Below are 24,820 nucleotides of genomic sequence, written 5' to 3'. Positions count from 1 at the left end.
AGTAAATCTACGCTCTCCTAGGATTGAGTTTAGGAGAGAAGTAAGGAATTATGACTTAAACATGTTAATTGTTAAATGTGTAACAAACTTGGGTTCCCTCGATTCTTTAATCACTCACTAATATGACCAAGTGGGTAGGGAGTTTGCACAGGGGAAGGAGTAATTTGATCATATCGAGGGGAAAGAGTCTCAATATGGGTGAGAACCATAAGAGAGCCTCAAGTTGATTGTTTATGTATTCGAGTAGCAATAATTCTACCATCCACTATAGGGTTTGTGATGTGAAGAGGATTAAGGAATTGGAGTATGTATTATTTCTATAATATGTTGACATATGAGAACTAACATTCATTTAGCTCAAAACATTACAAATTACCATCCCAATGTACGACTCAAGCCTAAAAAGGAGATTTTAGAACAAATTAAGTAATATCAATGCTTTTGCATTGATCTCTATGATAGATTGACTTTATGAGTTATTATTAATCTCTCTTGGTTGTAGGACACAATGGGATGATGAGAGATTATGCAGACTGTATGAGGATGTTGTTTGTTATCTTGGACTGAAATGATGATGCATATCTTCATTAAGAATGAGAAGATAGATAGATTGTATTTGCAGCCATAAGAAGAAATGAGATTCAGAGAGAACTTGCATAACAAAGGAGATGACTAATTCTTTGCAAGCTTACGACACTCGCCTATCTTATTGTGGTGGTCGAATGTCCTTGCTAAGAGGGAGTCTCTATTGAGAGAGAATCTCAGCCATTCTTATACATCTCATTAATGAGTTCTTCTTTGCAAGAGAAATTAGAGGTGAAATCCCTTCTTCCACCCTCTGCAAGTAGGTATGGTGGATCCATCCTTTGCAATGAGGCATGGTGGAAATGCATTCTTGTCTAGGAGTAGTCCTAGGTGAAATCCCTTGTTCCACCCTCTATGATGACGCATATTGGGAATGCATTCTTCTCTCCAAGAAGTCTGAGGTGAAAGCCCTTGTTTCACCCTCTACCATGAGGCATGGTGGAAATCATGTGTGGTAATTTTATGCTACTATGGTGAATTATGATATGCTAAGATAACATGATTTTATGAGAACCTATGTGATGAGAATTTGTCATTGACATCTTTGGTTGCAGCTATGTATGCATGCCATACTAAAGATCTCTCTTTTGCTAAGAGGGAGTGTTGAAGATTGTAGCTGGCAGCTGCGATAGAGATCTTTGTCTCTAGTTTTTCCATATGTTGAAATAAAGATAATATTGTGTCAACAGTTGGAGAATATATTTATGATAACATTTGAGATAATAATATAATATTATTTGGAGAGACATGTCATGCGAAGAGTCATGCATTTGGAAGCATGAAGAGTCTTGTATTTAAAAATTGAAGAGACCTTCAAGTGTAATATCAAGAGTCTCTTATTTCAATTTATATATGTGATTGCTTAGGGTAATGAGGTATTGTATCAAGTGAAAGCATTGTAATTGAACATTTATTATTAATAAAACTACAAGTGATATTTTTCTGGTGTGGCTGGGTTTTTCCCTCTAGATTCGAGCGTTTTCCCAGGATAAACTTGTTGCATCTTTTGTGCCTATTACATTTCTCTTTTATTGCTGTTTATCGTTATTTCTGGGCAAAACATTAACATAGATGAATTGTTCAATTAATATTTATTTTATTTGTGCTACTCGTAGTTGATATTAATAGTTCAATTTGTCAATTACTATGTCCCCCACTCACCAAATTTGCAATTTGAGGTTTTTGCAGATAATGATCTTGTACCTTGCTATTTGAGTTGGCATCATAGCCATTAGAATAATATTTTGGGGCCTATTAGTTCTGTGTGCAAGCCTCTTCAAGAACCCTGACAGTCAATTATTATAATCTTCTATTATCAGTTTTCTGTTACAAGATGGAAAAAAAATTAGTTAATGACAGCTATCATCTATGGCTAAAAAACCATTCAGTATCCTAATATCTTATATGTTTTTGCATTCATATTCATTTTAATATCACTGTTTTTCCTTTCCAAAAAAAATCCGGAGTTATGTTTCTTTCTTAAAAACAATCTGAAGTGCAGGCTCACCATATCTTCAGTACCTAACTCCTTTCCAACCATTCCTTCAATGTGATAGATAACATCGTATCATGGAAGCAGATATACATAATACAAATGTTTCTACCAATTCTGTTATCCAGCAACATGGTTGACTTCCACTGACTAACTGCATCCTATGATCAAATCTAAAACATTGGAAACATTTACCAGCACAGTTAATTGAAGGCCACAGTTCTTAAAGAGCTTAATTCAAGTTAATTGTAAAAAATAGAGTACATCCTAAAGAGCTCAATTTTGTTATTATTTACTTTAATTGTTAAAACTAGAGTACATCCTAAAGAGCTGAACTTTGTTATTATTTACTTTACTACAATAATGGCAACTGTCAACTTAAGTTTCCAACCCAGCCCCTCAAGACATAAACCACAATATGGAACAAGTGGTAAACATAAACCACAATATGATACTGAGCAGGTCAACGCTTAAATAATAATAAATATAGAATAAGAGGAAAAGCAACTTTCTTACCGATCATTGTTTTTCCTTTTAAAGCAGATATTTTTGTATTTTGAAACTGGAAGGTATGCAATCAAATCCGGGCAGAGACCTCTATTGTGAGTTCCAACCGTCTCTCCTAACTCAACCAATTCCTGGTATTTGAAACAATTCTTATAAAAGTGACAATATGTCTTGAATGTCAAAGAAAATGCAAAGCTAAAAAGCCTATAAATATAAGCATTGAGTTCACCAAATAAGACTAATCAAAGCTTTTTAAATATCTCATTATCTTAATGTTCACAAAAATTGCACTAATTCAAATTTCTTTAAAATATCTAATCATCACCAAATTAGTTTGAAGTTTATCTGCAGATAAAGGCAATAGTCCATCCATGTACTTATGGTTCTCATTTAGCTGAGATTACACCTTGGGCCAACTGTGGGCTCTAAATAGCTTTGATGGATCAAAGCATCACTTTTCCAAACATTAGCATATTGTAAACTTTCCAACAATGAACCAGAATTAAAAGAACTCTTTGAATTTATTTGTCAAGCGTTTTACAAGATCCTTAGAGTATATTGCTTGTACAAAGAATTTTAAGATTATTTATAAGTTCTCTTTTCAGTATGACTAGCTGCAACATGTGGGCATATTCATCAGAGAGAGGACCCAATATAGACTTGACCTCCTCAAGAGTCAATGAGATAATTCTGTCTGAAACTTTTTGAGTTCAAACTCATTTTTCAAATTACAGTTCAATGGTGCAAACAGGCTCATTGCTTCTCCTAATAATCACAGTTTGGTAGTAGCATGATCTCAACAGCAACATAGCATTGTAAATTGAACAATTGTTTGTATGTGTGGTTTTCTTTTTGCTTCTTACATTATTCTCAGAACTTATAAATGAAAAGCACTTCTATTTGAGTCCCACTAACCTATTACACGTGATAATACACAATAATATAAGTTTCAAATTAGAATGTGCATTTGGATGTTTTGCTTTTTAAGTAATTAAAATCATTTTCCTACTGTTCTCTTTCTGAACATTTATCAGCTTGGGCACCTCACTAAGCCATCATCTTTACAAGCACTCAATTATCTTACCTCTTCTCTAGAATGACCATAAGATTCAGTGTTACACGAGGACTCGCACCCCCCTCCCAGAGCTCGTAGTACCCATCCCCAAGATGTCCGCACACCGTGTACTCACATACCCTAGTACCCCCACCTCCACAATCCCGCAACCATGCTGCTGCTGGAATGGGAAGTTGGATTTCTATTTGAATTTTGATTTTTGAATGTTACTATTGGGTTATGTAATATGTTATTATGTTGAATGTTCAATGGTTCTGATTCATGTTGCAATTTTTCTATGTTCAAGTATTTTAATTTGGTATGCTCTGCTGAAACATCATTTCATCACAAGCATTTCAAGTTTTATATGCATACTATACAACACCCCTTCCTCCTCTTGTCATCATCCCCCTGCTGTCCCAAAAATGAGGCCCATTTTCCCCCCCATCCCGAAAACTCGTCCCAACGTACCCCAATACAAGGGTTACATTGATTAAATTCTTACAATTGTCACTTGGGTTTCCCAAAAAAAATCCTCTAATGACCATATTGGGTCACCCTGCATTTCCACAAAATGAGATGATTATAGCTCCTCTCTAACATCATCAATATGACATAAATAAATTAAGTAGATGCCCTGGACTAGATGCTTACATCAGAATTCAACATAGCTGAAATTTGACTATAATGACATTGCAACATAGAAGTAGAAAAGCCACTTTTTGGTAGTGGGTTTGAGTTAGAGGCCTGATACAACTAAAAGTTGAGAGTTTGAAGACTGGTTATGCAATCCCTTTGGCATGATCAAGTCTAGCTGGTATGATTTTGTCATGAGCAGAGATGGACATTTTATACCTATAGAAGTGATTAGCTTGATGTATAATTGCTTAAGTAAAAACTGGTGGAGCTAAGAAGCATCATGTGACTTGCTATATTAATGGGGTAGAATGATCAACTTCTTTGTTAGTAGTTAGGTTTTGAGATAAAGTCAATGTGATAAAACAGAGTACAACAATGGTGTTGGACATTTATGTAGATGGACTAGTTGATGTGTTGAACTTACAAGTGTTAGTTGTTGCCCTACATTTCGTCACCACAAAATGTAGGTAACAATACAAAACTTTTCAAAGTAGTTTTGCAATCTCTCTAAGTTGAATTTGTTATTTAATTGCTTAATGTTGATGGATCAATCAACTCCAATTCGCATAGCAAATTCTTTTACTGAAGGCTTTCGTCAAAGTTTTTTTCGTTTTTCTGTTTGTCAATTCTATGCTTGATTTTTTAGGCCTTCATCATCTTTTCTTTGTTTTTGAGTATGTGTTTGTTGGTTTTTAGTCCTTTGGATTTGCTCAAGTCATGGCTTTAGGTTTCCCCTTCAATTTGATCTAACCTAGAGCTTAATCAGAGTCGTTAGTCAAAATATATGGCCATTTTAGTGCCCAAAAAGTGGACCTTTTTGATGCAACAGCACGAATTAAAAATATCATGTTACATTTTTAATTTGACATTCACTTTTTGAAAAATATAACTTAAATTCACTATATATAATATTATTAAATTACTTTATCAATTAAATTTTCACTTAAAGTAACTATAGTGCACTTAATGTTATATTTTTACATTGAGTTTACTTTTTGATTTTTCACTTAAGTGACTACATTAACTATAGCTCAATTTAATTTTTGACATTTAAATCAAATGCTCTAGTAAATATTACTTATTAAATGATATTTACATGTTATATTGTTAATAAGATATGTAAATATAATTTATGTCCCACTTAAGTAATATTTTATTGAAATTAAATTGACATGTGCTCTTGTTAAATCACTTAAAATCACTTAAAATGGACATTTTTCATGTCATTATATGTAAAATTCAATCAAAAGTGGACATTTTTCATGCCATTGCATGTAAAATTCAACTTAAACTGTAAAGTCACTTAAAGGTGGACCTTTTTTATGTCATTGCATGTAAACTCACTTAAAATGTGCAATGACATCAAAAAAATGAGCTTTATGCGTTATATGCATATGCACCAAAAAGGTGAGCTTTTGCCTTGAGATGCATATGCATGTAACTTAAATATGTCTTTACACCAAAAAAGTGATTTTTCACTTTAAACATGTATTTGCACTTCCCAAACCCGTTTTTGGGAAAAAACACATTTTTAAAATATGCATATGCACCCAAAAGGTGTGTTTTTGCCTTGAAAGTGCCCCTTACATGTTCTAAAACATGTAATGGTCTCCAAAAGGTACGCTTTACCTTATTACATGTTTTTAATATGTGCATACACCTCCAAAAGGTGCGTTTTGCATTGAAACACATGTAATTGGTCCTCTAAAACTTGTTTTTGAAAAAACTTCATGCAATGGACTCTCAACTTTCAAGAACACATTTTTGGTGTTTTTACTTGATTTTCTCAATGAAATTTCTTGAAATCTTCTCCATTGGGGTCGTTTTTGCATATGGATTTTTAAACATTGAATGTTGAGATTTCATGCCAAAAACGTTATTTTGGACTCCATTCAAGGGCACATTTTTGTGAAAGAACGCCTAAAATCTATCATCTTGGCTCACGTTTTTGCAAGGGAATGAGGCATTTTGGCATGTTTTATCATTTACAACACAGCTTGGCTCATGTTTTTGCACTTGGAAGCCAAACAAGTTTTGTTTCATGCCCTTAGAGATTCACATTTTTTCAAAAACGTCCCAAGTGCATGCATTTGCCAAAAACGTTCGAGGTTTGAGCATTCTTAGGGCACATTTTTGGCATTGTCCATAAAAAATGTCTCATTTGCTGCCCACTACGGATTCCTCTTGCAAAGTTTGAAAAGATCTAAGTTTCTTGAAAAAAAATTAATATTGGAGATTTTGCCCCCTTCATTTTTGGCACTTAATTATCATGTAAGTGGACATATTCTTTCTTGCTAATAAATTTGCGCTTATCTTGCTGATTTTATGCACATTTTAGCTTGATGATTGCCACTTGTTGAAATTGTTGCCACTGAAAGTGTATTTTTCTTTTAAAAATGATGAAATGGTTTATTTTTATGTTTTTGGTTTTTCTCCAAACTAGAAATTTGAAATTGCATATTGAAGTGCTTTGCTTGTTGACATGTTTGAGTCATTTGCCAAAGGTACTTTTTTCTTTTGAAATTTTTGTGTTTTGTGTGCTTGCTTTCCAATATTTCTCCATTTTGGAGAAGTTACAAGTTTTTTCCCAAGGAAAAGAACTTGTCATGTTTCATTTCATTCCATCTTCCATTTCATGTGAAAGCATCATCACATTCCATTTCCATCTTTCATGTCACAACGCTTTACATCTCATTCGTCAAATGTGATTACATGTTTTTCATCTTATTCATCATCAGCACGTGCATGTAATCTCATTTTTCACTTCCATTTTCACTCATCTCACTTTCTGCATCCACTCGCATGACATGATTACATAAAAAGACTTACATGTAATTGCATCTCCAAAACTCGTTTTTGACTTAAAGTCACTTTTTGAAAAATCAAAAATGTCATATGCATGTTTTCCCATGTAATTTGACTTCACTTTTCCACCAAGATGACTATAAAGTTCATTGCACCTCAAGCTACATTTGATTTTCATCTCTCCATATGCACTCACACCTCCATGAGCAAATACATGTTTTTCCATTTCTTGTGTCATTACACTTTCCACATCTCATCCATTATCCGCACTTACATGTAAGCTCATCCTCCATCCGCATTTGCATCTCATCTCACTTTTCATCCCTCATTATATCTTGCATATACATGTAGTCCATTTTCCATGCAATAACCTCTTGAAAACCTAAGTCACTTTTTGAAAATCAGCAATCTTCATTCGCATGTATTCCCATGCGTTCCACCTTTACACATCCATTTCCTTCCATTTTCACTTCCATAATATTTCTCTTCATCTTCCATTTTCCTTCACTGCATATGTATAATATCTCTTTTGAGATCATCTCATCACATCTACAAAGTTCCAAATCCGTACTCAAACCTTTGTTGCTGATTGAGAATCAACTTGTATGGCGATTTCTTTTGATGATGTTTTTATGTTTTGGGATTTTTGTGTTGCAACGCAAGCGCAAGAGATGCCCTCACTATCTAAATCTAAGGGCAAGATGAAATATCAATTTGATAAAGAGTTGGCTCATGCAAGTCCATCTCATGTCACATCTATCCTTGACAATGTGTTGGACGCAAAATCGAACACGTGGATATGACTGATTTTCTATGAAAAGTAGAAACTCCTGTTAGTCATGAGATGAAACATATCAAGAAAAGTCATATTCACTTGGTATCTACATTTTTCATAGCTGCCATGGAACCTGAGTTCATTCTCAAATGTGCAAAATGTTTTAGCCCAAAATCAAAGACAATCAAGGATGTTGATAACAGGGTTATTATTAGTGTTGATCCAAAAGTTATTGAGCAAATCTTCAAAGTGCCACATAATGCAAAATGGGTAGATCTAACCAAAGAATCATCTTTGGAAATCTGGAATGAGAAGAGAGATTATCAAAAGCACATAAGTCAATACTGGTTGGATACCAAGAGGAGCAATGTTACATCCCAAATTTTGACCTAATTTAAATTTATTTATAGCCGTTGAATTGAATGGATTTTCTTTCATAATCATGTGAAAAGGGTAGTTAAATATATCTGTTATATTTATTATGTTAATTGTTTAATGATGATGGTTGTTATCCATTGTTTGTCATATTATGATTAGCAATTGCTTGATTTCGGAATTATGATTAATAATTAAATTCCTTATTTACATTAAATGTTATTATGGATTTATCATGGAACTTGTTATTATCGTAGAAAATGTTGCACAAGTGGTTGTAGGAGAAGATGAAGGGGAGAAGCATTGCTAAACGAAATCAACAGAATGGGATACTAGCTTAGTCCAATTACCGGGTTGACAAGTATGACCTTTAATTATCTTAGTAAGGAACTAGCGACTTGAACATCAAGATAAAATCAATGGACCCGCATGAGCTATTAAATAAACATTTAAAATATTAGTTATTTTTTTGAAATTAATTAAAAATAATGCATCTTTTGTTTGACTTTTCTACCACATCATTGTAATGTATATTTATGTGTAAGTGCACATATATATAGAAATAAAGGTGACACCATAATATTATTTTATACAAGATTTTATCTAATACGTACATTTAAATACATGTACAAGAAAATTAAATAATCTTCCAAATAAACCATGTATTTAGATATGCATAATAATAGATACGACCTTGGGCAAAATATATAATATGATGCCAACTCATAAATATATCTACGTGCAAGTAGATAATATATTGTAAATTACCCTTAATTTATAACCTTCAAATCTTTTTCCATATTCATTCAAATTCTTGCTAGAAACCGAAATGCGCATTTGGCATATTATATTGGCGATCAAGAAGCCAAGTATTTTCTTTATGAGTTATGGCTTCTTACAAGCCATGAAGTTATCAAATACCTCTTTAAATTATGGAAGCCATCAGAGACCAAGACAATATATACCTCTGCAATATTTCTTATGGTGGATTCCTTTGAGATCTTTTTTTCATTCTTTCCTTGCAGAACGATTCTGCCATGATAACTTCCCTTTCATTATATATTTCCTTGCTAAAGAACGTGATTAGTAATCACACTAGTCTACATCCAAAGTTCTTCCATAACGGGGGCTGATTAAGAGCATCTAGCCAAGACTCAATTATATTTCCAAATTTTACCAAGTTATGTGGTTGCCCACATATCCCAATGATTATAATATGTATTTTTTTCAAATACTACTGCATTTTGAAATTACAGCAGTAAGATACAGTTCCAGAATATGTCGTAAATCATCTTTGTTTATATATCATCAATCAGATCCTCTTTAAGACAGAACTTCTTATGATGAGTCAAAACCAAGTATCCATAACATAATATCATATCTTTATTATGTCGTTGAATGTCAAAATAAAACGGTATTTATCCTGCAAGTCTTAAAGTTATATTTCTCAGATCACAGAAATGTGATAAGCTGGAAACATATAATATTCTTATATCAGTTGAGGATCAACAAAAAGAGCTGGTTGCTCTGAGATTCAAACACCTAGGACTCACCTGGTTGTATAGCCAAGGAAGAGGTGAAGAGGTGAGATAGAAATCTACATTAACAAGAAATAAAAATCAAACATGACATAACAATTCTAAATTATTTGAAGAAGGAAAATCATTTAATAGCTCATGCATGTTCATACTTATTGTTCTCCTATTCTCAAGTCGAGCGGTGGTGATCAAGTAATTGAACCCATCCGAAAACCTTGGCCAATGTCATTAAAGGCATGTTTGTCATCTATGATCACTTGATGTCAGTAGTGCCAGTTATTCAAACATGTCTATCCAAAACTATGCGGTCATTCTAAACACCGAAATGCTCAGGTTGTTGGACTTAAGGTATGTATCTCAAGCCTAATCCCAAGGTAGGAAGGGCCTTTCTATTTAATAGATTGTGTGGAGATGAATATGGTCTGACGTTGGGAGGTTAAACCTAAGTCAATGCTTCTCCTCTTATCGAAAGCCAAGGCTTGCACAACTAACTAAAGATTCACCAAATACTCCTTGTATGTTCCTCTTTCTATTTTATGTTATGCATTTACTTTACTTGTATGCAAGGAAAGATAGTTAATTGTTATTTTATTTATTTCAGTTGATCATTATTACAGTTATTTCAATTAATCGTCATTTCAATTATTTCAGTTGAGCGTTATTTTAGTTAATCGTTATTTCAGTTATTTTAGTTGACCACTATTTCAGTTATTTCAATTAATGTCTCATGAAAAGGATTCAAGATATTTTGTTTCAATAGTTAGTTGAGGAAAACTCTTTCATTCCTATGTGAAACCAAATATTAGTTCTCCTTTATTTTGTTATGAAAATCGATTTGTTACAAGCAACTTCTCGAGATGGCCAAAGACCATTCACAGGTCTAACTTCAAGCAAGAGTACAAAGACCTTATCATTCTTCTCAGCAGGGTTTGTGGTCTTAAAGATTCCACCGATTTCGAACCATGGATGTACAAATTCATCTTCCAAATCATGGAGAACAAAGAACATATCTTTTGGGGAGAACTGATTAGCACTGCACTCTATCAATAGTTGCTCAACATAGGGACTTCAATGTCTTTTTACATGAAGTCCTACCTTGTATACATTGCTGCTGCCATGGGATCTTTCTCTGGGCTGTCGACCAAAGGAGATCATCTTCAAATTCCAGTTTGGGATTACTATGATCAGATTACTCTGGCTAATAGTAAGTTCCATTACAAAAGAGTCCAAGATGTTTTCTTTGGGCATTTTTGGTGCTTGTTTGATAGACAGTTATCCATAGAAAGGGTATCTAATGAAGCTTGGGAAAAGATAAATCAATATGGTTGTATCTTTATCCAACTTCCAACTTTTACTTACTTGAGGGTTGGATACTTTAAAGGTGAGCAATATACCTTACCTAGGTATGCTATTGATAGGATCATTCTGATGGAATTAGCTAGACAACTCATGGAAGTTCAATTTGATCAGCATTCTTTGCATAGGCCTGGTTTTGGTATTTCTTCTACCAAACTCTTGGCTATTGGTAATTATTTGATCAATTTTGTACATAAAGCAAGAAATATGGAAGCAAAATTGCAATTAATTACTTTGAAGAAGTTTAAGACATTGATTATTGAGAAATGAATTCTGAAATCAAGAGGGCTTTCACGCATGTTCATTGCATCGAGGATGTTTAGATTGATATGAGAACAGAACTGGATATAATGAAGATGGACTACTGCAAATTAATTTTGCAGCAAATCATTGATCTTAACATGCTTGAGATCCCATCAAATTTCCAAATTGAAGATGACAGCAACATTCTTGATCCGGAATATCATCAGGCTGGTCTTGATAAAAGGTGTCATTTTCCCATTCAATGGTAGCAGAAAGAAGGCACATCTATCCTGGATAGATTTCAATCCATTTTGGCAAACACCAATAAGTGGCTGAAAATTAAAGGCCTAATAAGGGTTAATCTGAAATTGGGTTTGGATTGTGGAAGATTTGGTCCTCTTGGAAGGAAGTCACAACTGGAAATTACAGGAAACGATGGAGCTTCTTCTTCTAATGCAAAGAAGTCCCTTAAATTCAACTTGAAGGGCAAAAAGGGATTTAAATCATCTCAAATCCCTGAACCAATTAACCAGTTTAGGAATCAAAGGAGGAATTAGAGACAGAATCAAACAAAGAAGATAAAGAAGGGGAAGTTATGATCATATCTCCTTCAAGACCTACACAGACTCATGCACCATCCATGCATGAAGCACCTTTTCTAGATGGGATTGATGATGATGTGGATTCATTTTCCACTATTTTCACACCTATTCCAGTTTCAGAAGTCAACACGTTGACTTTGCCTATTTCTTCAGCCACTCCTCTCATTCTAGCAAATGAAGAATATGAACATTTGGGAAGTGTGTTTGAAGATTTCCCAACTCTTACACAAGGTCAAGTTTCTCAACTTGATACATCTCTAACAGGTTTTGAGCTTTTCATGACCAAATCCTCTCATCATGCACCTATGAATTCAGCTATGCAGACTGAATCTTGCTCAGTCACAACAGAGATACAATCACGATCAATACCAATGGTTTCCACTATACTTGTTTACACAGATGAAAGTTTCAGCTTGCCTGCATGGTTGAGTAGGATCACAATAAAGAGAAGGAAAGTGGTTGTACCTCCGGATAACCTCCCTGTCAATAAAACTAAGTCCAAATCTTTGAAAGGTAAGATTGTTTCAAGGATCTTAGTTGATTCAGAGAAAACCAAGTTTGTAAAAGTTGTTGAGCCACTGATGGACAAACCTAATGAAGAACTTACTCGTTCTGATTACAAGTTCACTAAGGAAGAAATCAGGAAGCAATCATGTTTGAGTTGCTTGCAAGATGCTCAAGATGCATTAGCTAATGTATCAAAAAGCAATCATGAATTATGGGAGAAGAAGAATCAAATCAAACAGGAGGTTACTCACCTAAATGAAGTCATTCGGCAACAATCTTCTCGAAGTGTTGTTATTGTGTCTTAGACATCCAAGGAAAGAAAGTTGATTGAAGCCGCCAAGTGTTGGATAGGAGAAGTCATCTCTGAAGGAGTTCAAGCCATTATAGAAATATTTCCAATTCTTAAGCATGTCAAAGAGATGAGTGAAATGGAGCAAAACTTGATTTCTTTCTTGACTCAAGAAGCGGATAATTTAAAGGAGATTCTTAATGACTGGAATGAGATTGCTAAATTTTGATTTAGATGTCATGGTTTCATGTGATATTCTTCCATCCAATCAAATGTTCTTCAGGTATCAAGGGCTTATGAGTTATAAAGAAGTAACATTGAGAAAATTGGTTACAAAGTTATAGACATCTCTTGGAGATTGCCAAGCAGTAGAAACAAGTGTCACGTGTGATTTGGGACAAATGGGATGTCAAGTTCTTAATGAACGTGGTGATCTAATTGCAATTGAAAGGGCAAGTTCAGAATATACAATCAAGATCAATGATGATTTAGATTCTGAAGATTTTGGCTCTCACATTGAACAAATTTGTCCTATATAAATTTTCGACAAAACACTTGCTAGATTCCCTGGCGGCAAATTTTAAGGTTGCGCAATCAGCATACGCAGATGCACGAAGGATAAAAGCCATATCAAAGACAATGGGATTTTTTATCTTCTTATAGTGCGTGATATTATCATCAAGTTCAAGGCACTAAAGAACAATCTTTAAGATTGTTATTTTGTTTTTATTTTTGTTTGTAGGTCTAAGAGGATGCATTGCACAAAGATGTAATTACATGTAATGCGACTTGCATGTGCAGTTGCATGTAACCCAATAATTTCTCTTCTAGTTAGACTAAGTCAAAGTTGGTTGAGTTGCTCCCACTTTTTCCTCCATCTTTTTCTCAACTCCTTTACCTATATAAAAGAGTGCCCCCTCGTTGTAAAATCATCTTTTATCTTTTATTGTATGCAAGGGAGCTCTAGAGAAATTGTGCCAGCAGAACTTTGTTTGTGTAGCGCTATTTCGCGAGAAAAGTAAATACAAAGGAGTAATTGAGACTTAACTTTGATTGAGTAAGATTGTTACTTGCGTGAATTAGAAGCTTTGTCTATAATTCGCATATGTTATCTTTGATTCATGTAATCTTGTGTTCTTGATAATTGAGTGTAAAAAGAGTTAACAAGCAATTGGAGCCGGAGCTTTCACTAAGAGCAATTGCAAAAATATATATTTAGAAACTTTGTCTGTAGCTTATATTTCTTTCTTGATTCACAAAATAGTTAAGATATCTTTACTTTGGAAGTCTTTGTGCCCTATTAGTAAAGCATATTCATATAGAATTATGACCGGACTTAGAGCCAAATTGGTACACTTTCAGTTAGCCTTTGAGTTAGTGTTTGTTTATTACTATCATCGTTCTCAGCCATTAGATAGAAGTGTAGTTAGATATTTCACCCTGCCCATTACTCGCTCCATCAGTAAGTGGATTCTTTCCTAAAAGTTAAGAGGAAAGAATATTAGTAACATCCCTTTACAAAATCTCTCAACTTCTTGCTTACCTTGAGTTGATCCAAGGAATGGTGAGAAGGGGGAACCTTCCCTTTAAGGTAGAAGAGACTCTATCTCATACAATGTGGCTGGTTATCCTATTTTGCGACTGGATTTTACCCAAAACTGTCGGTTGCAAAATATCCACCCAACATTAGTGACAAGTAATGTGGATGCATTGTCATTATTGAATGCTCTTCATAATTGATGAGTGGAATAATTAGAAATGGTCCTTTTAATACAAGCCCTTGACACACAATTCACACTTTTTGGCATACATGCCAATCGATTAGTGTCATGTTTTATATTATCAAAATTGGAATGTAGACAATTTAAATTTCTGAAATAGAGAATAGGATCGTGCCCATAATCTTCTCTAGGGTAGACAATGTGTTGAGAAATGTACTAGGTGAGTTCTAAGTGGAGAGATGTGACTAAATGATGTTGGATTGGGCTGTTAAGGAAGCTTGTTAGGCAGTTTGGCTTTGTTGAATGCTTGTGGATATGCATTTATCTCAAGTAGGCCCGGCTACCTTGCTCTCTAATAATCACGGAGTTTTCAAACTCGCCAAGAATTCAGTTTTCCATGAAAGAACCAAACATGTGGACAATCATTGTTATTACTTTTGCCAATTGGTAGAAGACGGGACAGTTTAATTGCGGTATGTTCCAGCAGCAGATCAGAATACGGATATTCTCACCAAGCCTCTTGGTCCAGATAAGTTTGCTAAATTCAGGGGCCAGCTTGGTGTTGTTGATAGATTGACCATTAAGGGAGGGTATTACAATATTATTTAATTACTTAAATGGTCATCTATGTAATATGTGTAAATCTTTGTAAATAAGATTGTTTCTTAAGTTTCTTATTAGAAACTTTCTATTCTTTCTACCTTGTAAATTCTTTATAATGATCTCTTTGATCATTTGTTAATACAATCAATAATTTATCAATTGCTTGCATAATAGATTTTAAATGTCACAGATCTCATAATTGGGTGCAGTTTAGCATGAGCTATTAATTGGATTAGTTTGCAGTAAGGGAAGGGGCATCCAAGAAGTGTTAGAAATATCATAATTGGGGACATTTAGCATGGAAGTTCTATGAATGATATGGTCCAAAAGACCATGGTGATGATAACTGTGCATACCATAAATCATCATTATTTGTGAGCAAGCAGAGAGAATTCTGATAGAGCTTATGCATCTATGAACATTTCATATCATGTATCATTTCAATATCTGTGCTTACTTTCAGCAGAAAAGAATTTGCTTCATAGATTGGATAGCTTTTGGGATACCCAAATTTAGTAAGCATTTATGCACCATTAGAACACATTTCCAATGAGCAAGAAAGTTCCATCAATGATATGGTCCAAGAGACCATGGCAATGACAAGTGTGAGACCACAAGTCATCCTGATTTATGAGCAAAGAGATAGAATTTCAATTTTTCTTATGCATCTATGAACATTTCATGTCATGTCTCATTTCAATATCACTAAACATTTCAGTAGCATTAGAACACACTTCCGGAAGCATCATGATGCACTCTTCATATAGTAAACCAAAAGAATATTTGGATATGCTTTGATGTCAATTTTGAATAATTTCTCTATCTTCCCTTTATTTGATCATCAGTGAGATCACTATTTTGGTTATATTCTGTGTGCTGGACTAGTTGAACCATGTTACAACATAGTTTGTCAGTATTGTTGATGCTACTGCAAGCAACTATAAGAAATATTTTGGTGAACTTAATGCATGGTTTTGAATAATCTCCACCAATCGTGATTAACTTATAATATTATCCTATATAATATTACTACAAGCTTCTCCAAGTTTGCGCTCGAGCTTTATCCAAAGGCAATTTGTTTGCATTTTATAACACAATTTTAACATTCATTTTGCTTATTTCTCAGAATGTAAAGATGTCTAGATTACAAAAATCAAATTGCTTATGGGTAGTAATCAGTTAAAAACTTAAAAGGAAGAATATATCTCATTGCTGTCATTTTAGGGTAGAGATTTCACCTCATATGTCATATTATCTGGATCAAAATTGTCTTGCCGAGTACCCTGCAACATGAAATATTAGCCCCAAACAAATTAGAATCAACACTTTGATGCATGTTTTCACCTAGCTATTTAGTAGCAAAAGTTTCTAACAAAGTACTGCACAATAGAATTGTGAAAGAAATAATTTGCAAAAGAAGAATCACAAAATTCAAAAAGAAAATATTTTAAGCAGGTTTAAAACCCAATCACCAAGATCGTCAACTACCATCATATAAATGTTTATTGTTTAAAAACAATTCAGATGCGTTAAGTATTAAATTTTCGGTTTGTCTTTTGTAAGACAACACAAAAATGTCCCAAAAATGTAGAAAGAAATGATCTATAATAGAGCACTGGAAAAAGCCGCAGCCAGATATGGATCTTCACCTATTATCATAAATTGATATCTATACTAGAGACAAAAGTTTCTATTTATAAAAGATGACAAGTTCATGTTTCTAAACAAAACGTTTGTTGACAGAATGCAGAAATAAAAACCTCCTAAACCAACTAGGGTGACCACTATAGAAACATTACAATATAATTTTGATAACCTCCCTCAATGGTCATCGTTCTAACCACCATGCAGAAGACATAATCTGCGAGTCTTTAGGTCACCCATATATACAAGGCTGCCCCCTTCTTTTCGAAACACCCTACAACATGAGCTTGCTTTTGAGACCCTCCCTAGTTCTGTAGAACTTTTGGATATGGCCAAGATAACCACAATCCTTCCAACCTTAGGTTGGGTAATAAAACTTTTTCTCCTTGTAGCCAGAGACACTAAGATCAACTTCCTGAACTGAAACCACTTTTCTAAGGAGAAAATGGTCAATGTAGTAACCCCTATCGGTGATAGCTCAGATAATACCAATTCTCTTTACAATTCAATAGTTGACATTCCGTTAAACATGCAATACTGATTAAAATATAAGGTAATAAAATGAACTCCATACATTTGTCAACTTGTATTATTCTTGATTATAAATTGCCACTCTAAAAAATGATAATACCCAAACCCAATCAAATTGCGAGGAAAGTTTCTAAACACATATAACCTCAGTCAAATTATTGCATGTGCTGATGCCAACATCTAATAGGAAAATATTTGCAAATAGCATCAATTGTTTCACTATACTTGAATCAAATAATCTGACCTTCAATTCATAATTATCATCAGCAACACAACTCACAGCATGTTTGAATCTAAAGAAAAGTTTGCCACCTCCAATTTGCTCACACGCCAATGCCAAGAAGTGATGCAATCTGCAGAAATAATACCTTCAAATTCGAACAGACTGGAGCTGGAAAACAACACCAGATATAGGTGTTTACACTTAGCAAAAATTGCAGACAAAGTTGTCCCAACCTAGCGTTAGACAACCAAATATATACTGGCTTCAAACACTGCAGAATACCTCAACAAAATCGCCCCTATGAGCAGGATATACTGGCGCCAAAATACAGGGAATATGTGCATTCTAAATCTGCAAGAAAAGAAGAACCTACAGGAGCTCGATCACTGAATTATTAAACTGAATGTTGCCATGTGAAACCTCTGAAAACTGGTGCTCATCTACTCTAAATTTCTTGACACCAAACTGAACTTCAAGTTGCCTCTAAATCAATGTCTCAGCCTGTAGATTGGTAGATGGAGCTTGTTGCATCCAAAACGCAGCTTCCAGATATGCCATCCTTAGCTCCAACACACAAATCACTGCTTGTAGCTGTTGCCACCTTTCACTAATTTGCCAATCTCTTCACCCAGAATTTGCAGATCCCAATCAAACTATGATCACTACAATGGGAAACATCCACAACCAATCTCTCCTTAGCCACAGGGATACAGTAGGAATATAAATCCAATCTCACAGTCACAGAAAATCATAGTTAGGAGATCCAACCAATGAAACCACTATACATCAGCAGTGACTTCAAACAATCTTCAGAAACTCAGAGACCCTTATACTTCAGCAAGGGCTCACAATTCTGAACTCAGGAAAAGCCACAAAGGCAACAAAAAGCAAATATATATTCAAGCGAGCTTTCCTCAACAAATAGGCTTGTATTTATAACCTCCAGATTCCCTTTTTTTGCCAAAATGCAACTTCACTCAAGAAGCTTCACCACACAACATTAATTAGAAGCTTCCATTAGATTCTCTCACTTGACTTGGCTTAACTAATTAATAAATGGCACTTTCCAATAATGACTCAACTCTCAACTTAAGTGAAATTATAAAGTTAAATTATAACTTTATAATAAGCCATTTAATAATTAATAAGAATTTGGCTACTAAAAATATAATAACTCCCAAAATACTCATCATTCAAATATGCTATCTGAAATAGGAGTCATACCTATTATTTCTCCATGTGACCAAATGCACTTTCCAAAACTAGAAACGGTCCATCTCGATCAACACCAACTTACCACAAATAGTAAGTGCACAAAACTAAGCCCAAACGAAATCCGCTCTAAGCCAAACGAAGACCAACCTGTAGCTTACTGAGATGTGGAGAAGATAAGAACCTCCCGAGCCAAGCCACTGCCACAAAAGACCCTCTATCCACAATAATTAGCCTATGAGGATCACAATAATAGGCTAATCCCTAAAACTCCAATGCTGGGAAAAATGGGGACATTACAGTCAAACCCTCAATTCCTTCAAAAAAACAACAATTTTGTTCAAAAAATGGTCAAAAACTTGTGTAAATGAACACTGTTCACAGCACGACCCAAAACAACTACAAAAAACCACAAATTTGGTGGAAAATTTGGCAAACCCTTGATCCAATGCAAAGATCACCCATGATTTTTATGGAGAAATTGACATACTTTGTTTAGTAAAAAAAAGGTACAACTAACAATCATGATTTTTGGAAATTGATGCAAAAGCCTTAATGATTTTTTTGGGAAAAATTGAAAAACGCAAACACAATTTTTTAGGAGGAAATCGTAAAACCCCAGACTCAATTTTGTTAGGAAAACTTATTAAACCCAACCATAATTTTTTAGGAAATATTTATAAAACCCAAAAACAATGTTTAGGAAAAAATTATAAAACCCAAACAAAATTTTTTAAAGGAAAATATTAAAAAGCCCACAACACTAAAAATCATCAAAAACTCAGCAGATGTGCAAGCTGTCACAGCTTGAAAAAATACAAAAGCTGCAGAGTCAGTGTGTTTTGTGGAAAAAAAAACCCTAGTCCCACAAGGCTTCTTTGCACCCAAGTGATCTTTTGGGAAAACCCATGGTCGATTTGAATAGAAAACAAATGATGGAAGCCATGACTTGAGAAATTGCAGCCTTGTCGTAAACAGATTTAAGTCACAAAAATCTGACAGTTAAAAACACCAAATAATGGTGCATAGCATGTCGTGCAAGATTGAAGAAGACAAATCTTAGAACTTCTAAGAGATATGCCACATACACCAAACCTTCAAAAAAGGGCTTATGCCAGAGAAAAATTGTTGTGCAGGTTGCAAAAAGAGAAATCTGTGAAGGCAACAAAAAAATTGAACTGTGCACGGAAAAGAAATGCCACTCTTATGTCACAAACCAGCAAAAAAAGATGGTGCGAGTTCTTGACAAAAAACCACAGGCTTGGTCACAACAAATGCAAGCAAAACTAGCTCTTGTTCCTCCGCAATCAGAACTCATGTGTGACCAGAGAAATGAACAGCTACAAAAATCCCTCAAACGATTGCTACAAAATACACCCACGAGTTTGCTATAAAAAAATGGGTAAAAACTCTCATGATTTTTTCCATTATAAAATTGATTAAAAATTTATAGAAAAGATTCCTAGTAGGCCACCAACTTTTTTAAAATTCTCCAAAACTTTAAAAACGCTATTGGCCACTCTGATACCATGTTATTATAAATTAATATCTATGATACAGATGAAAGACTATTTAAAAAAGATTACAAGAGGATTTTTCTAAACGAACCACTCATTAAGACCTAAAATATAGCACTGAGAAAGCCATGGACAGGTATAGCTGCTGTAAATAGCAGCAATTTAAATGAGTGCTTTCTAATGAAATCTATAAACCCTCTCATCAATATTGAAAACCCTAGCATGACAATGTGCCAAACACTTGATTCCATTTTTGTCTGCTCCAATCTACAAACCTGCCTAGGATATTTTACATGGCCAAAGATAGTGGTTAAATGCTCACTTATCGCTTGCCGAAGTCCTTTGTTCCTGTTGTTCTAATGATTCACAAACAATGATATATGTTCAAGGATTAGGATATGGTAAACTATGCAATACAACCATCTCCTATTGCTCAAAGATCTTCAGCTATAATAGCTATTTACATCATTATTGAAGACCAAATATTTTTTCTCATAGTAGACAGCAGTGCTGATTTTGGTCATGGTTTGTTAATCCAACTTCATACACACTGCTGCAATAGACACTTGAACCTCTTTCACCATCTTGGCATACATATATCATTTAAAACAAATCAAAGATAACCTGGGAGGACCCATGGCAGTAGGGTCCAAACTATGAAATAAAACAACTTTAAAGAGTTTTGTTTTTAATATTTCTTTTATGTAAGCCTAAAAGGAACCCAATAAAAAATATTTCACTCATTCAATCTCTTATGTTGAGGAAGAGGAGGATGATATAGCAACATCTAGGACTAGTGAAACCGGTTTTGGTTCGAATGATGAGGATCTAGATACAGTTGTAGCCGAGAATGAAGCCATCGATCCCTCATTTTTTTATTACCCATTGACCCTTTAAGGGCATTTGATGCTATGATCACTAATAAACTACTAAACACTTGTCATTCATCATTATGTTCCAAACTTTATTATTTGATGAACTAGTCTAAGTTTTGCAATTTCATATCGCAATTTAGTAATTCAATGTATGATTTTCTTTACAATCATGAAGATAGATCAATGAGCAAGTATTTAATGTTTATCGTTGACATTTGGCATTGATCAATGATCAAGCAACATGTATTCATAATGTGAAATGACTTAGTGTTGCAATTATGCATGTTTCTCTTATTTATTTATTTATTTTTGTGTCTATACACACACACACACACACATACACGAACCCAAATGGGAATTTTTTTTTCTCCGAACCCTCATTTTTTGATTACCCATTTGACCGTTGAAGAGCATTTGATACTATGATCATTAATAAACTACTAAACACTAGTCATTCATCATTATGTTCCAAACTTTATTATTTGATGAACTAGTCTATGTTTTGCAATTTAATTTCGCAATTTCGCAATTCTAATGTATGATTTTCTTTACAATCATGAAGATAGATTAATGAGCAATTATTCAATGTTTATCATTGACATTTGGCATTAATCAATGATCAAGCAACATATATTCATAATGTGAAATGACTTAGTATTGCAATTATGCATGTTTCTCTTATTTATTTATTTTTATTTACACACACACACACACACACACGAACCCAAATGGGAATACTCGTTTTTGCCCAAACCCACAAACTCAAACTTAAACCTGAATCTGTCCACGAACCCGAATCAACAACTTAGACTTTTTTGTTTTTTCAAAGGAAATATTACACATTAAAAATATTTGTTTACTTTAAAAAAAAATTACATGTTTTTTTAAAAAATGTCAAAATGAAAAGATGAAGATACTAACTATAAAGATTTTTTTATTGTTTAGCTTTCATTTTTTTAGTTTTTTATTTGTTGTGTGTTATTTGTAGATTCAAAGAATGGCTACAAGTGCTTCTACTACTGGAAACTCTCTCTTTAAAATAGACAGATTCTCTCAACTATGGAAATATGTGGAAATGGTTCAACCAATGAACCAATCGCAAAGGGTCATCAATTCTTACATGCTCCTCGAGTACCAATTGTATGATAAGAGCAATGGGGCCCTTAGAAACATCAAGTTAGAGACACTGCCAAGCAATCCATAGCAAGATATATCTATGCATGTGGATTGGTGTTTAATGTTGTTCGCTCACCATATTAGCAAAATATGTTGAGATCAAGTAATGAGTCTCTAAGGGGGTTGAAGGGCCTGAGTTCTGAGAAGGTGTGCACCACTTTATTGGATAGAGGTGCCAATGTAGAGGCTTCCATGCAACCCATCAAAAATTTGTGGATTAAAACAAGTGTGACCATAGCATTTGATGGATGGAAAGATGCGAGAAATTGTCCTTTGGTGAATGTTATTGCAGTGTCCACAAGATGTGCAATGTTTTCTAAAAATTGTGGATTATCTAGGAGAGGTGAAGGACAATCATTTCATTTCAAACATTCTCATCCAAGCCATTGACCAAGTTGGCCCTCAAAATGTTGTCCAGGTCATAACCGACAATGCCAAGAGTTGTAGAGTTGTCGGCTTATTGGTTGAGGAGCACTTTCAACACATTTTTTGGACACTATACATTGTGCACTTGCTCAACCTATTGCTGCGAAAAATTGGCACTAAGATTGAGTGGATTAAAAAAATTGTAAGAGGAGGCACAAAAGATCCAAATGTTTGTCATGAACCACCATATGATGCAAGTCATATTTAGACAATTCTTGAAATCGGAGCTCTTGAAGCTAAGTTCAATTGTTTAAAGACTAAAATTTAAACATGTTTTAGAAATCTACTCACTTTAGTTTAGCAAACACTCTAGTTTTAAATTTAAATTTTATTCTTGACATTAATTTTTTATTATTTTGATCTTAAAATAGGTTCTCGAGACCCGCTTTGCCTACAACAGTCTTGAGATGCTTTGTCAAGGTTAAAGAGGCAATGTCTAGAATGGTAAATGGTGCTAATTAGAGCAGATGGAGGCAATCTAATAGTGCCAAAGCAGCTGCTATTAAGAGATTGATACTAGATGACTCTTATGGGATCATGTCGAGTACTTTCTAATGTTCACCAAGCCTATATTGAGCATGATCCAATACACAACATTGATAGGCCTTGCTTGGGTGAGGTATATGATGGCATTGACTTCATGATTGAGGATATTAGAAATATCATGAATGACAGAGCAGAAGATCCTAATGAAAAGTTCTTCAAGGAGATACAAGTAATCATGGTAAAGAGATGGAACAATATGACTCCCCTTTGCATCTACTTTCCTTTGCATTGAGCCTCAGGATCTATAGCCAATCAGTCCTTAGTGGTAGTACCACTAGAATTGCCCCATACAGAGATTGTGAAGTTGCTTAAGAGTGTAAGGCAGCCCTTTCCCGAGCACCTACAACCTACAAAGAGGTTTGAATAATGAGTTTTGCAAGCACCAATGATTGTGGTCTTGAAGCTCTTGAAGACAAGAACAATGTTGATGCTCATAAATGGTAGTACTTCCATGGACAAATGTACCAGCACCTACAACCCATTACTATCAAAATTTTATCACAAGTTCTTTATTCTTAAGATTCTAATTTCTAAATTCTTATTGACAAATATTGATTAAATTTGTTTTATAAACATTTATTCCAAACTCTTAACTCTCTAATTTCAAAATTGTAAATCTTGTAGGTTGCTAGCTCATCCTCATCTGGGAGGAACTAGAGCACATACTCCTTCATCCACTCAATAAAACACAACTCTGTAAACTCCAAGAAGACAGATACCTTGGTCATTGTGCATTTAAACTTGTTTAGGCTCACAAAAAACAAAGAAAATACTTACAAAAAAGGGGAGGCAAAGCATTGGGATGTTGAACCCAAGTCTGTGGAGTTGGAAGCCCACTTTGATGCACTTGCAAATGATGATGGTGATTACGAAATACTTAGTGATGTTGAGGCTAATCCTACTAGTATTGATGGTAGTGACATTGTTTACGTTACTAATCTACCACAGCAGAATGAAGATGCTTTGTTTGATGATTTTTTATAATATTTAATTGACTTACTGTTGACATTATTTTATTTTATTTGATAGGTAAAAGGAGCCTGTTTTTTATTTCCGAATTTATAACTTTGCTATTGACAATTCTTAGTAAATATAACCTGAAAGTTAAACTTGGCTACGATCAAGTTGTTAGAACAAAAAGAAATATGCTTCATAATCAAAAATGAGACTTATCTCCTATTAACTTTATTTTAAAATCAAATAGTATATAAGGAAAAGTTTTGAATCACCGAAAATATGTCTCTTATTAACATTAAACTTCCATGATATCAACTAAATTTAATATGTTTATTTTGACAGTAAAAGTTCTAAACCAATTTCGCTTCAAGAACAAGTGTCTAACTTATACTTATCATATTAGCTTGTCTTATTAGAATCTCTTCTCCATCTGCTCCTTTGTTAGTGAGATTATCTACTTCTCTATTACCTTCCTTATAAATATATTTTACGATTGTTTCTTCGAATTGGGCAATGATAGTTGGGGCATATTCAAGTTTAAAATTAAGATTCCAATTTAGGGTTTCTCTTTTTCTTAACGCATTTAAGATAATTTGTGAGTCTCCTTCGATAACTAATGTGT

At 34.1% G+C, this 24,820-nt stretch overlaps 1 protein-coding gene across 5 annotated transcripts in view; it reads right to left on the bottom strand.

The window, feature by feature from the left end:
- Positions 1-24,820, bottom strand: part of LOC149562311 (E3 ubiquitin-protein ligase BIG BROTHER-like) — a 62,213-nt gene that overhangs the window by 20,007 nt on the left and 17,386 nt on the right. For all 5 annotated transcript variants that reach the window (XM_089825835.1, XM_089825837.1, XM_089825836.1 and 2 more), the window contains exons 5-6: positions 16,330-16,374; positions 2,594-2,715 (exon numbers count right to left, since the gene is read on the bottom strand). In XM_089825835.1, coding sequence (XP_089681961.1) covers positions 2,594-2,715; positions 16,330-16,374 — 167 coding nt within the window. The remainder of the gene's footprint in view (positions 1-2,593; positions 2,716-16,329; positions 16,375-24,820) is intronic.

This window comes from Cupressus sempervirens, chromosome 4 (genome assembly GCF_028749045.1).
Source record: "Cupressus sempervirens isolate cs-2001-9-10 chromosome 4, ASM2874904v1, whole genome shotgun sequence".
In the NCBI taxonomy this organism is placed as follows: domain Eukaryota; kingdom Viridiplantae; phylum Streptophyta; class Pinopsida; order Cupressales; family Cupressaceae; genus Cupressus; species Cupressus sempervirens.
Note: the sequence above shows the minus strand (reverse complement) of the source record. Positions and strands in the feature narration are given on the sequence as shown.